The 14,211-nt window shown below is 33.4% G+C and overlaps 1 protein-coding gene across 1 annotated transcript; it reads right to left on the bottom strand.

Annotated features, from left to right (window-relative positions):
- Nucleotides 1–943: 943 nt before the first annotated feature.
- LOC125859626 (beta-galactosidase 10) lies at nt 944–10,456 on the bottom strand. The gene is made up of 19 exons (XM_049539410.1): nt 10,096–10,456; nt 9,873–9,968; nt 9,668–9,780; nt 9,384–9,450; nt 9,180–9,276; nt 8,601–8,740; nt 7,997–8,085; nt 7,610–7,715; nt 7,373–7,460; nt 7,134–7,252; nt 6,361–6,525; nt 5,597–5,805; nt 5,128–5,237; nt 4,844–4,953; nt 3,626–3,733; nt 2,524–2,634; nt 2,201–2,412; nt 1,517–1,853; nt 944–1,323 (listed from the first exon to the last, which is right to left on the bottom strand). The coding sequence occupies exons 1-19, from the start codon at nt 10,318–10,320 to the stop codon at nt 1,213–1,215; spliced, it is 2,613 nt and encodes an 870-aa protein (XP_049395367.1). The 5' UTR covers nt 10,321–10,456; the 3' UTR covers nt 944–1,212.
- Between the last annotated feature and the right edge of the window lie 3,755 nt (nt 10,457–14,211).

The raw sequence follows: 14,211 nt of genomic DNA, 5'->3' as shown, positions 1-14,211 counted from the left end.
ATAGGTTGATCGGATTGATATTGCACAATTGTAGGAAGTACCACATAAAATATTTAAATTGATGTCTAGCAATAAATTATTTAATAGAAATTGTGTCAACGGTGGGTGGGTGCTATATGTATATATGGCACATGTTGTTTTAACTATCCCACTATTTTGTTGTTGTTATTGTTTCCTTCTTGTAGGCTTTACACTATTTTTCTTATTAACGTCTATGCTATCTTCATCGTTTTCTTTTTCTTTTACTTGAATTTGATGCACTTGAGCCGGCATCTTTCAAAAACAACATCTCTATCTTCTCGAGATAGTGGTAAGATCTGAGTACACTATACCCTTCTAAAATCTCACTTAATGAGATTTCACTGAATATGTTGATGTTGTTGTATATATGGTACATGCCGAAAAGCTCACCTGTTACCATCAATTTTGGAGTTCAATTACAATTTTTAAGCTATTGATCGATCTATACGTACACGTGAAATATACTCGAATAAAAAAAAAGCAATTATGTTATTAATAATATTAGAGTAATTATTATTTAAAAGAAAAAGTAACACATTTGAATAACTTTTATATAATTGGGCATCAAAGAAGCAGACTTGTATTATATATTCTACCATTAATTTCAAATTTTTAACATTAGCAGTTGTTGAAAAAGAAGTGAAATAGTGAGAACATATTTTTAGATATAAAATTAAGTTGTGGCCACAAATGTTGCTTATAATAATAAAATAAAATAAGAAAAACATCTACAATGAAAAGTCTAAACATATTAGTCACATGCTTATATGAAAGAATTAGGGAGGCATCATAATAATAGTTAGAAACACGTCAACTTACCAGCTAAAAGGTACTTAATTCTTAGAAGGAAAATACATGCACTAATATAATCTGGGAACAACAATTCCGTAAAGAACACATAATTTCTTCTCATAAAAAAGTGGTTTTTGTTTAATTTTGAATCTCACAATGCACAAATAAATCTTGCATCTCGACTGAATAAATATGAATACTTTGTCTTTCAAACATGAATACCCAAGGTTATCTGGTGATGCTTAATAAGACATCAGTAATCATATCTTAAATTTCAAATCATAGACGAAAGAAGGAATAGCAGATTTTTCTGCTATGTAATAAAGGTTGAAGAATGAGCATCTCCGAGGTAGCAAAATATATGAATTAGAATCTGTTGTTCATTTTAGGCAATGGCGCTCAGCTGCAATTCACTTCAACAGCAAGTTTCTTTACTGTACTTGGACACAATTGCATGTTAAAGTTTGAACTGGACATTTCTAATGCACACTCATTTTGGTTCAGGCAAACCTGCGAAACAATAAATAGCAACCTCAGGTTATTACAGAAGAGAAGTAGTTGGTCACATGCTAGTTGAGCTTAGAAATCACTCAGTCAACATAAGCTAGTATGTTGCTTTCTGGTACAGTTTATTGCTCAAGGCCTTCGTTCAACCGAGAAAATTCATGATTCACACAGAGGGGTTTGTCAGATATTATGTTACCTTTTCGACCAATGATGCAGAATTTGGATCATGGCAGTCTCCTAGCATGTAGGAGCCACATGTACCATTAGGATTTCCAAAGCTGGCAAATTTGACAGAGGAAATATTAGTATTTGTGGGGCATTTCAACCTTAGAGTTGGCCTGTTTTTATCCTTCTCAATTTCACTTCCTTGCAGATTTTCAACATCAAAGGATGGATGGTCCTCTGAAAGATGACCACAAGCTCCAGAAACCTTTCGCATTGAGAATCTAATTTGAGAGGGATCTCCACCTGTTTCCTCAAAGATAATTAAGACATTTCCTGATGGCTTGAACCAAGATCGTGGCACGTGATACCTAATTAACAAGAAAAATAAGAGAATTTCTACTTTAAAATATGGATGTATACAAAAAAGAGAAAACAACAAAAACTAGCATTAAGGTTGCAAACTGATGATACTACTTCGAACACTACTGGTCTTCTATCGATAACTGGAAACAAAGACATGCTCCTTTAAAAAGTAGATAGGAGTTTTCAAATTCTTAGGCATACAACAAAGAAATGCTACTTAAAAAATAAATAGGAGTTTTTTTCTTAGGAATTCATGCAAAAAATATATTATGGTCTATGGACGAAGTCTGAAACAAGTATACACTCATACTACTGAAGTACTGATACTGTTCAGGCAAACATTTGGTCTTACCATCTCTGTGTAGGTTGTCCACAGCCAGTGACACATTTATCAGGGTTAAATTTGCCTCTGTAGTCACATTGAGTAACACACTTCTCATATTTAGAAGTTCTCCTTGGCCAATATCTTCCAATTTCTTGTCCATTCAACCAAGCCATTCCTTTTCCCATATGAATCATATCAAGTGCAACAGGTTCATTACCAGGAGGCGCATCTACTACTGCCTGGAAAATCGCAGAAAAGAACCAGCGGTGATGAAAAAGTTGGAAGGGGTAAAACAACTTCAGAAGCAACTATAGACAGGCTCAATGTTCCGAGAATTATTTCCTTCTTACCTTATACCATGTGAGGGGTTGTTGCTTTGGTGGCTGCGAAGTCGGTGCCCAGATTTTACTGTTCAAGTTATATGACTTCTGTATCCTCAAATGTTCTCCTTGCAATCCAATCTAGACGTAAAATATTAACTGTTAAAGTGAGCAATCAAGGTTCCCAATATTTCAAACAAAATACAGTAGTGAATGAAACCTTTTGGAACAACACTGATTGGTTTTGGGGTACCGAACTGTGAATGAGCAACACCAAGATTTATTAAATACGAAGCACAATATGGAGAGAAAATTTGAGTAGGGTAATGAAACATTGCACAAGACTAACAACATGTGGGCCTCATATAAATTAGAAGAAATCACAAACCTAAGGCCCCTCTAACTGAAGGCTCAAAAAGTAGCAATAGAACTAACATGTTAGCCATTTGAGGAGACAAGGTGTTCCTCTCTACAGACAATGAAGGAAAACTTTTCCAGATTTTTTACTAAACCAAAGAGTTCTGTCTTTTTGTCTAGATATATGTCAGATCTCATCTCACTCCAGAACAGTATCCTAAATTGTTGGCAGGTGAGATTTAAGCATCTTAAGAAAAAAAAAATCTACATATATATCCAATCTGGGATAAGGCTACATTGTCCTACAATCAAAGCTTTGACGTTCACATCAGACTCCATTACCAATAGAACAGTCTAAGGTCTGAGAAGATGGTGTTTGTTAGGAATGAGATATTATAGTTGTAGATATATTTCTTTGCTTACATTTTCATTTGGTTCTTTTGTGCAGTATCACTGCCTTTACGTTCATGCTATTAATGCACAAAAGGAAATACAACTAAATAGAAGTAATGAGTCCTTTCCTCCATGTACATTCCATGATCTTCAGCCTAAATCTCTTCTCCTCTTAAAAGACAAAAGAGGTAATAGCGCAAGCGCCCACTTTAACAATGTCATTACCTCGCCATGATTAATAAATGGATTTTCCCAAATATTGGAAGAGGATGTCCAAATAATTTCAATTCTGTCACAGACCTTTAAAAAGAGGAATACATGCTTCCTAGATTGACAATGCTGCAAGCTGGAGCACAAACTTAACTGAAGGAAAATGCAATACCTTATAGGTCCAAGCAGACGCAGTCAAGTCCACAATCCCACTCTTGAACCCTGCAACTTTGACACTTGTTGGACCAGCTCCAATCCATTCATAAAACGCTCCAGCTGTCTTCAAAGAGAAAACCAAGTACTGTCAGTCTAAGGAAAAGCATTTGGAATAAATAAGAGCTATGCAAAATTTGAAGAGTATAAGTCTCTTTCAACATCCCAAACATTTTACCTGCAGTTAGATTAATACTGTGTGAACTTTTGCAGAGATCCAAAATGCATTACTTATCATATCTCTTTTTTGCAAGAATTGCTGAACATCATTTATCATTATAGATAAATAAATTATGCTTTCTTTTGGAGATTTCAATTTAATTCCCCCACCAAAGAAAATGTTGAAATTTTGTGCTTTGCATACTGAATCTTCATTTTACGAATTATAGGAACTAATAGATGATGCAAATAAGGAACAATAACAAATAGAAACAAGATGAATACACAACTCCGAATCTAACAAACACACCAAATCCAAAGTAATCATCTTATTTTGTATCTTGGGTTGTTCAAAATTGTCCACTTTCTTATAAAGAGAAATTCATACTGAAAGCTCTATACTTTTCAGTATTATATCACAAAAAAGTGCTAGACCAACTTATGATAATAAAAGTACAATTCTTCAAACGTCAACTTTCTCTAGACTTTTGGACCCACTTCCATTTGAATACAATGAAACTGCAACTCTTACCTTAATAATCTCATCCAGACAAACTGGGATAGGGACAGAGGGAGTATAAGAACTAAATATGTCTATCTTAAAATAATTAAAAACACGTCCCTTATTACTCACTCTGGTGCTTATTTCTTCTTAGATAATAGTAACTATTGTTAACTTCATATACACATAACATTCTTTGTGACCGCCAATTTTCTTTTTTTGACAAATGGTTAGGTCCTTACTCTCACAAAATCTAAAAATAAAGCAATAAGCTCAGTAATTTGTGTTTTTGCTTTAACCTCCACATCTCTACTCTCTAGCATATGATTGGCGCATATTCTGCATGGATAGTACTAGCTACAATAAATTTCATATGTGCACGTCATATCATTCGTGAATTTCCTAATTTCGTGAAAAATGGTTAGTTTGTAACTCTCACATAATCTGGAGCAGAGCAGTAACTACTGCTCTGTGATTTGATGATTACTTTAGATGAAGAAAGTTGTAGCCACTTACTTGTAGGCCCACAGTCATGCTTAACAAGGCAATTTCATTCTTCCCTGCCTTTAGAGCAATAGGAGTTCCAAACTTGAACTGTGGCACTGTGCCATTTCCAGATGCACTGGCTATAAAGAAATATGCACAAGTGAACAAATTACTTAAGGGACACATGCACTTTATACAAAAAGGGATATATTTCCAATTCTAGGCGAAAGAAATTTATATAAAAAGGGGTTTCCCTTTAGTTTTTTGGGTGTAAAATTTCTCTAGCATGGAAGTAAGGCATATAAAATACAGACCTTGAAGCTTTTTATTGATGAAGACATGCATAGTATGACCCTTTGATTCAACGAAAAGCATTGCAGTGCCTCTGTTTCTAAGGAAATCCTCCTCCGCATGAACAAAAATACTGCCAATAATAAAAAGTTGTGAGTTTGTGTTTATAGACAAGAAAAATGATTTCAAAAGGCAATGTCACAACTTCTGTAGAAAGTAAACTAGCTTCTTTCTCCCTCATGAAAGTTCAGTATCACCTTTCATCCTATTGGTTATAAAAAAAATTGAATGCTCCTAATGTAAAAAATGTATGATTGAGAAATTGCTAATGATTTTGTGTTTTGGAAACCAAAGAGAGAGGAAAGTGGCATCCATCCACTCATATAGATGTGGTTCATCCATGTAGACAAGGTATTTAATATTGGTCAAATGCACGTGCTCAGGTAAAATGATGGTAAATTGGTAATGCTATCAACCGAGAGTGAGACCAACCTTGTTGTGTACCAGAGGTAGTCTGTAGCATCTTTTGTGGTGTTAATGTGATCTACAAAGCCGTTTTTAGTGAAATCAGCAACTCCCCATACTCCAGCTGTTTCCTTGAAGACTTCCCACTGAAGAGATTTGATGTCTCTCTTTGGTGAACTTGCGGTGGGATGCAAATCTATGGGTGCCATATTGACTATAGAAGTTTGACATCCAACCTGCAAACAGAAGGAATTAAACAAGGCATAGATTGTATTATGAAGCAAGTAAATGCATTCTGAAATGTGATTAATCTAAAAACTAAAATATTAATTTTAAACTTCTGTCTAGATTCACTGGGTTATAATATCTTATTAGAAAAGCCTCTATATTCATTCGTTTAATTTTGGCCTAGCACAATTATTTTTTAGTGGGGGGTGTTTTCTCTGAACAATAACCTTGAAAGGTCTCTTTTTTTCAGAAAAAAAATATCATTTCAGCAAGGTAGTATTTTTCAGCGACTGCAGAAGAGGCCTTAGGGCCACTATGAAAAATGAGAATTAACTGTGTCATTAAACTCTGATCCAAGTTCATTTACTTATTCTTTATTTACGATGATAAGATAAATAGAGAACCTCAAGGTGACAATAGCTTTTTAAAGGTGTTGACAATTGAAGCCTTGTAACATTAGATACAATGTTAAATAATGATTGACTTCTCCAATATTTCAGAGACAAATAATCATAATCAGTACCTCTTTTAACTGATACTATTTGTTTAAAACAGACACTTACCTTTGCTGTGTTGAATGCTACATTTTTGCAGTCTGGCAAAATGCTAACAGACCATGCTGGCAAGTGGTATGATACATGCCAGAACTGTACCACCTTGTCATTTTTGTCATCCATATTCGCGAGAAAGGCAGCACAAGCGCCTGAAGCATCTTCATAAACATCAGCCTGAAGAACCAATGAATAAAGAACCGATTCAGTTAGAGTGCAAAACAGTTGGTCTTATCATAATAAAAAACAATTAGAACCCACTGCCACTAGTATCATGGTCCTTAATTCAATACACATGCGTGTGAAAGAGGAGAAAAAAGAAAAGGACATACTCTAGACACTACATCAGAGGAAAAATCACTCCAAGTCGATCTGGGAATGAAAATGCTAGTTTAGATTCAGATGGTTTTGCTGCCTATTCAAATCCAGAACTATTGGGGTATCATCTTTTATTTTGGAATACTTCATAAAAAAAAATAATTAAAAGGGAGCATATATCATGTCTCTGAAGCATTTTGGAGCAGAATTTTCAAGTGCCTGTTCTTGCACTTAGATTCTGATGAACATAGTTCAGCAATAATCATATCAAGCTATCAGCCCCAGAATTTAGGGTATGAAGCGTGTGCGAAGACTTTATGAAGTAACAATTCGACCATTTCTTGTAGCTTGTGAAAGGCACTATGCATTAATTTCGAATTCTACTTATAGAAAAGCATACACGGAACAGAAATGGATCCAAATGAAGGAGCTGATGAAAATAAAAATCTAAATGGAAGGGAAGTTACCTCTTGTAGAGGACCTAAGGAAAGAAGAGTTGGATCATTGTTCAGCAGAGCATGCTCACACGATTTTATGACTTTATGAAGTTCTTTAAGGTGACCCCATTTTGGAAACCTTGCTAGACCTGGAAGCCATATTACAGGAGATTGATACTATGTTTCAATTAAACAGAACTTGTGTTTTCTAAGCAATATATTTAACATGCACAAATTATTCTTTTAGCAACAGAGAGAGATAGGCTAACCATATTCGTCAATTGGGGCATCATAGTCATAACTTGTGGTAATGAAAGGGCCACCTGCTGTCCTGCCAAAGTTCGTCCCACCATGGTACTATGAAGAAAAAAAGTTAATGTGAAAAGGTAAGATATGGAAAATCCCTTAACAAGATGTTGGTAACAACTTTCATATGCTTATATCAAATTAAAATAAGAAATGATTTACTTATAGCTGATGGCAGGTTACAAAAAATAATACGATACCATGTAATAATTCTGCACGCTTCCTCCTTTTTGGAAAAAACGAGCCACAGAATAAGCAACATCTTCTGCAGGCCTGTGAGGATCTCTGGCCCCAAATGTCTTGAACCTGAAAAATTTATGTTCTTTTTAATTTCAGTGTTGACTAAACTTCATCACTGCCTCTCAGATAGGCCAGGAACTCATCAACAAGATGCTTTTTTCTCCAAATATTATTGAAAACACATCTTTTGAATGGAAAATATTAAATGAGATGGTAGTCTCAGAAATGAAAAGGTGAGTAAATTTTTAATGGCACAATTAAATGTAAACACACATCCTGTTAAAGAAAACATAAAGCATGTTAGCTTATAAATTCAAAACAGAGACATAGAGAACGTGAAATCGTACCATCCCGGCCAGTTCTCTGTCCAAATTTTGGGCTTGTTTGGAGAGATTGGTTTAAATTGGTCACAGTAAAATGAATTGCATGTGTCAATCTGCAAAGGAAAAACAAGTATTGATGATCTGAGTTGAACCAGAATTCCCAAAACAGCATGATAGCCTCTCAAATTTACTTATGGGTCGAAGCTGCTTAAACAATAACAATTCAAGCTTACTCAAAAAGTAGGTGAATAAGTGTTTAATTGCACAAAAAACTTGGGGCTATACAGTTATCTTTTATTAATACATTTATTGTTGCTGCCGCCAACTCTCGCACAACCACTCTTTGTCTTTGGAGTGTGTGGATGACTAAGATCAGAAGCAAAGAAAATATAATCTCACACTAGATTACAAGAAAGTTTGAACTTGACAAGCAAACGTATTCGTCCTGTCCCAATAATGAAACATTCATCTAGACACCCTAAATCTACAATAGCTGGATAAAAGCTTTTCTGGACTCTGTTAGATAAATGCATATGGACATGAAGCATCAAAACTTATTCGGCAAAACCTAACATGAACTGGAAAGAGTAAAAAAGGCCCATCTTAGAGCATGGAAACAAGTTCTCACCACAGGATCAGGAGCATCATACTGCTGGCACATTATCCAAGGTACACCAGTATTTTGAGAAAGGGCCATTTTAGCAGCCCATAAGGCATACCTTTTCCCTCCTTCTCCATATGCATTTTCATAGTTGCCGTACTCATTTTCTACCTGCAACAAAGGATTTTGCGCAAGTGAAAACCTTCATCAACAAGATGCAGTGGCAAAAGGAAGGACAACAAACATAATCTCATCAAAGGCCTAAAACTAATTGCAAAAGAGTCATCCTGCAGTTGCATAACTTTCCTAAAAGTTCCACTAGCAAGTTACAAGATAACTATAAATGCTTGATGAGGTAAGAGGATCTGCAGTTGCATGTCTACTATGTTTCCTAATAATTTTTTGACAGTGGGTAAATCCAGTTATCAATGTTTTGGAAGCAAAAAGATTAGAAGGTGAACCAACAAACTACATGAATGATTCTAGGATAAATAAAGCTACATATATGAATCCAAGGATTGAAACATAAATTAAGATGTTGTGAGGAGAAAAACCAATGCATACTGAGAGGGGGTTTTGCATAAAATTAACTTTCAGATTCCTAACTTGCCTGTGACAAGATGATTGGACCTCCTTGAGATGCAAAGAGCCTCTCTCTCTTCATTAAGTTCACTGTATATGTCATGAACTTCTGCATGTGATACTGAAATACCAAGCAGCAGATTGATCAAAAGGAATCCTTCTATAAAAATAATGCAAATTTGGCATCGTAGAGTCAACATTCAAGAGTTGATTCTGTTATAGGCTAACCTTGAATGGTTCGCTATCAGTCCGAAAGGTGGTACCTGGCACATAATGCAACCACACAGGAAGTCCACTGCATGATTAATAATTTATTAGGATTTCTTTCCTGCTCTTTAGTATTTGACAGAGAGAAAAAATACTGCTAACAGAGTTACTAAAATTTCACAAATGTTGGTATGCAGTGTCTGGAAAGTCCACTGTTTACTTTGAATTATGAAGCTCTTCAGCAGGAGTGCTTGGTACTTAACTACTTGGAATCTAGAGATTAACATAAATGTGTCAAAACATACCCAAAGTTCCATTCTGCAGCTACAAATGGTCCAATACGAAGAATCATATACATTCCAGCCTGCTGAACGATCTTACAAAATTTGACTAGATCAAACCTTCCTCCAAAGTAATACTAACAAGTTCTCGCAAGAAAGAACAAAAATATCAGTTCCAAATTTGACGATTCACTAAGAAAGCTTCAATTTATAATTGAACTAGTCTTACATTGCCCGGAGAAGGTTCGTGACCATTCCAGAAAACATACGTTTCAATAACATCCACTCCTCCTTCCTTCGCCAATCGAACCAGACCAGGCCACATCTATCAATTCCCACACCATTAGAGCAATTACAAAACACAGAAATTGAAAACTAGAAGAACAATGAGTTCGCATTAATCAGGCAAGTAATTAACTCAAATAAAAGTAGTGTAGTTCCAGTAGACTCACGGCAGGGACACTGCGAGGATAGTGAATGGAAGCGGAGATGAGCAGCTTCCTCTGGCCGTTAATAATCAACGAGCGTCGATCGTAAGTCACACTACCAGTACCAATAGTAGTAACATTGGAAGCATCTACAGATGCTAACGACGACGACATTACCGTTATCCATATCACAGCCGAGGCAAGGAAAACGAACTTGAAATTAGAGGACAAACAACTCATTATCTTCATTGCAGAGGCAAAAGCTAGCTAACTAAGCTGCTTAAATCAGTATTCAGATTCCGGTGAGTGTTGGCATTGGCCGATTAGTTTACCGGTGTTATTCACCGGAGAAGTCGCCGGAGTAAAGCAATGGGAGATGAGATGCGGCAGAAAGTAGCTTAAATCGCCTTTATATAAGTGTGCGGGCGCACTTATTTAAAGCTCTGCGTTTAGCTTTCTTAACTGCAACAGTAGAGGTTATTTTTTCAATTAATCATACGTACAATCTTGCATGCACAATGTACAATCTTCTGTGCACAATGTACAATCACCTTAATGATTGTTTAATAAATTAACCGTCATTTGCCCACTAAATCCTCCTGATGTCGTTAAAGGAAGCTCTTATTACAATACGAGTAACTACTCACGTGTATTTTATACTATGGAGTCAATTATGTATCATCAATTATAATTTGTAGTACTTTTTAAATAATTTATATTTTAATTGTAAGTACCCACTAAGAAAGAATTAACAAAAGCTGGTACTTCGTGCATTTATTTTTAGAGAAAATTACGCGGTTAAATAAATTTATACTACTTAATTACTCATTCTATCGCTCGCAACTAATATTATACATTAAATATGTGGATTGACTTCGAATTTGTATAATTAGTCACGTTTGTATATGTATAATTTGCAGCTAATAATTCTTTGTTTGGTTTGTATTTGTATATGACAATGATTTCCTTTGGTTTTTCAATTTTGTAATCATGTACATTCAATCTTTTTGTGTATAACTTTTCAAAGTTTGTATAAACGTGTAGTTTTTGGATTTTGTATAATATAATATATATAATGTAATTTGTATAATTGTTTAAAGTTCATACGTTTATGTTTGCATCAATTCGTTATTTCGAGTTTTATTATGTTTGTATAATTCCAGACTTTATATTACCCAATTATACAAAAACACGTAAATTATACAAACGAGATGTGAATTATACATATTATTATCCTCTCTCGCTCGCCTCTCTCCTCCTTCTCCTAATCTCGCTCGCCACTCTCCTCCCTATAACACATAACTACGAATCGTAATTAGCAAGTTATAACTATGAAGTGTAATTAGGCTATTTTTGAGTAGCTATATGAGAAAGATCCTTTTTTTTTTACTCATTTATATTCAAAATGGATATATATTTTTAGTTGTTTAGCTTGAAAATTAAAAGATAATTTATATTTTATATCTATTTTATTTTTATTATTAAATATTATAATTATTTTCATTTTATGTTTTAACATATATTATTAAAAGGTAAAATATGTAATATCAAAGGAAGTTGCGGTGATTAAATGAGAAAACGTGTTGATGTCAGCATGGTGTTCGGTTGGCGGGAAAGAAGCATCGCATTCTGAATGAAAAGTTAACTGCTCGAATACTGTTGGCGAATTATCAAAATTGTCCAAATTCTCTTCACATTTCTCTTGTCCAATTTTTTTTTTATTGTGAATTGAAGATTAATTAATTTAAATTTGTGCCGCGTAAGATTCTATTTGAGGAGAAACTCTTTCAACTGAAGATTTTTTAATTTAGTATTCAAATTTGAGACATTTAATTAAGGGAGAAACACTCTCATCATTCACTGTACTACATACTTTGGTAGTCTCTTGTTCTATTGTCCATCTTTACTAGTTTCAACGTCTAATTTAGACAAAGATAATGTTTTGAAAAGATTGTATGATTTTCTCCTTTTATATTGTCCATTTTTATTTGCTATGTATATTATAAATAAAATAATTTTTTTTACTTATTCAATTGAAAAATTAAAAGATAATTTATTACTTGATTTTAATTTATCCTTATTATCCAATCATAGATATTTTACAATGTATTTGTCGAGATATTGAATTCGTTATATTCAAAAGTGATATAGTCAAGAGCGGATCTACGTTGAGCGAAGGGATATCAAGTGACACTCTTTCAAATTTTTTATTATTGATACTAATTTTTTATTATTGATACTATGCCCAAAAGAAATATATGAAATGACACTATTTGGCAAGAATTATATGTTGGTGTGTTGTTAGTTTGAAGTTGGGGGTTCAAACACCAATCAAAGCATATTTTTTGCAAAATATATCATAGTTAGGCTTTAAATTATGGTTAAGTTGAATTGAATTCAAGACCTCTTTCAATTTAAAATTAGTCTAAATCTAAAGCTAGTCTAAATCAATGAATCAATGATATAACTCACTTATATGTATAATTAAATTTTATCTTTTCTTCTGATACCACTTTTTAAATTTTTTACGTACGTCACTAAATATAATAAAATTGTCATTCTATTTATGTTTTTTAAAGATTATGTCAGGTGAATACTAAATAAATATAAATGAAGTAAAATGAAAAACACAACATAACTATGTGACCATCACCTAGTCAGTACTCAGCAGCTACATAAAATGAAATTTTGTACAATATAATAAAATTAAAATAATTATTTTATAATAATAATACAAAGGTAATACCCCATTGGCTACATATATTTTCTCCATTTCATGTTACTTGCCTTTCACATATAATCCTTTCTCTAATTTTAATTATCATTATTTCATATATAATTAATTAATTTTACATAGATAAATAAATAAATACATAATTTTTTAAATTGGACAAGTGAAATGAAATATCTTCTTTTTTTTTTGGTTTCCCATCCGGTGTTCAAAATCCATATTGAAAAATATCCGAGACCTTTGATCAAAGGTGAAACATTTTCACCAATACACCACAATTCATGTTGATGAAATATCTATCTTATTACTGAAAGCAAAGTAATATGAGACGGAAGGAGTAACAATGATGCAAAACAAGGTGTAAAATACCACATGATATAGTACAGTAGTTAAGATAACGTTGGAAAATGTGGAGAAGGAGAGGCCCACAAGAGAGAGTTTCACAGGAACAGCTAAGCCTGATTTTGTTTACTACAAAACCCAATGGGCTGAGTATGGTTCTATGTACGTGATGACACTTCACAACTCCCTGTCTTTTTTCTATTTTTACCTTCAACCAGCTGCCCACCTGTCAATTTTTCGATTAATTTGGATTTATAATTTAAAAAATAAAATACTTTAATTAAAGATGGTTTTGTATTCAAGATTTGAATAAAAAAATTAATTAATAGTAAAGTAATACTTATCATTTCATGACTTTACGTTTAGTGATAGCTAGCTAGCCACCTGCTATTGAAATTGGTCCATTGTATCTTGTTTTCATCGGAACTTTAAATAAATTGCGTTATTTGTCAAACCCTATTACAATACTTACAATTTGATTCACCTGCTACCAACATATAGAGCATGTGTAAAGAGTGTCCTATAAGGAGATGGGTGATCTCTCTTTATGATTTGGATTAAAAAAAATTGTTAGTTAATTTTTAACAATAAATTAGATTCAAAATTTATTTTTAGATGTAGTATTGAAGAGTCTCGCATCACCGATAAGAAGGGATGATGGTCTTTTTATACTATTTAGATAATTCTCATATCTTAAGTTAGATTTTTTTGGGATTGTTAGGCACAAAATTTATTTTTTTAATAATATAATAGTATATTTTTTTCTTAGGAAAAGTGCTTTAATGAGAGAAAGACACCCGAATTTGGGTTTGTCGGACAAGTTGTCTGATGTAATTCAATTATAATAGCACAAGTCCACAATTCACTAGACAAGTAATAGCGCAAGAATCGAGATCACGTCGATTTTACTAAAAAATAATACTGTAATTTTTTTTTAGTATATATCATTAGATAAAATTAATGTATAAATGACATTATTATTCTTACTTTACCGTTTGAAAGTTATTAAACTTAAAAATATATATTTGATCAATATAAAAAAATTAAGTAAATAATTCATATTTATT

Source organism: Solanum stenotomum, chromosome 3 (assembly GCF_019186545.1).
Source record: "Solanum stenotomum isolate F172 chromosome 3, ASM1918654v1, whole genome shotgun sequence".
NCBI lineage: Eukaryota > Viridiplantae > Streptophyta > Magnoliopsida > Solanales > Solanaceae > Solanum > Solanum stenotomum.
Note: the sequence above shows the minus strand (reverse complement) of the source record. Positions and strands in the feature narration are given on the sequence as shown.

Coding starts and splice junctions, on each gene's coding strand:
- LOC125859626 (XM_049539410.1), bottom strand. CDS start 10,320: ATGAAGATAATGAGTTGTTTGTCCTCTAATTTCAAGTTCGTTTTCCTT. Junction 9,781..9,872: donor ACGAACCTTCTCCGGGCAAT/GTAAGACTAGTT, acceptor AGAACTTGTTAG/TATTACTTTGGAGGAAGGTT. Junction 3,734..4,843: donor GCATGACTGTGGGCCTACAA/GTAAGTGGCTAC, acceptor TTCTCTTTGAAG/ACAGCTGGAGCGTTTTATGA.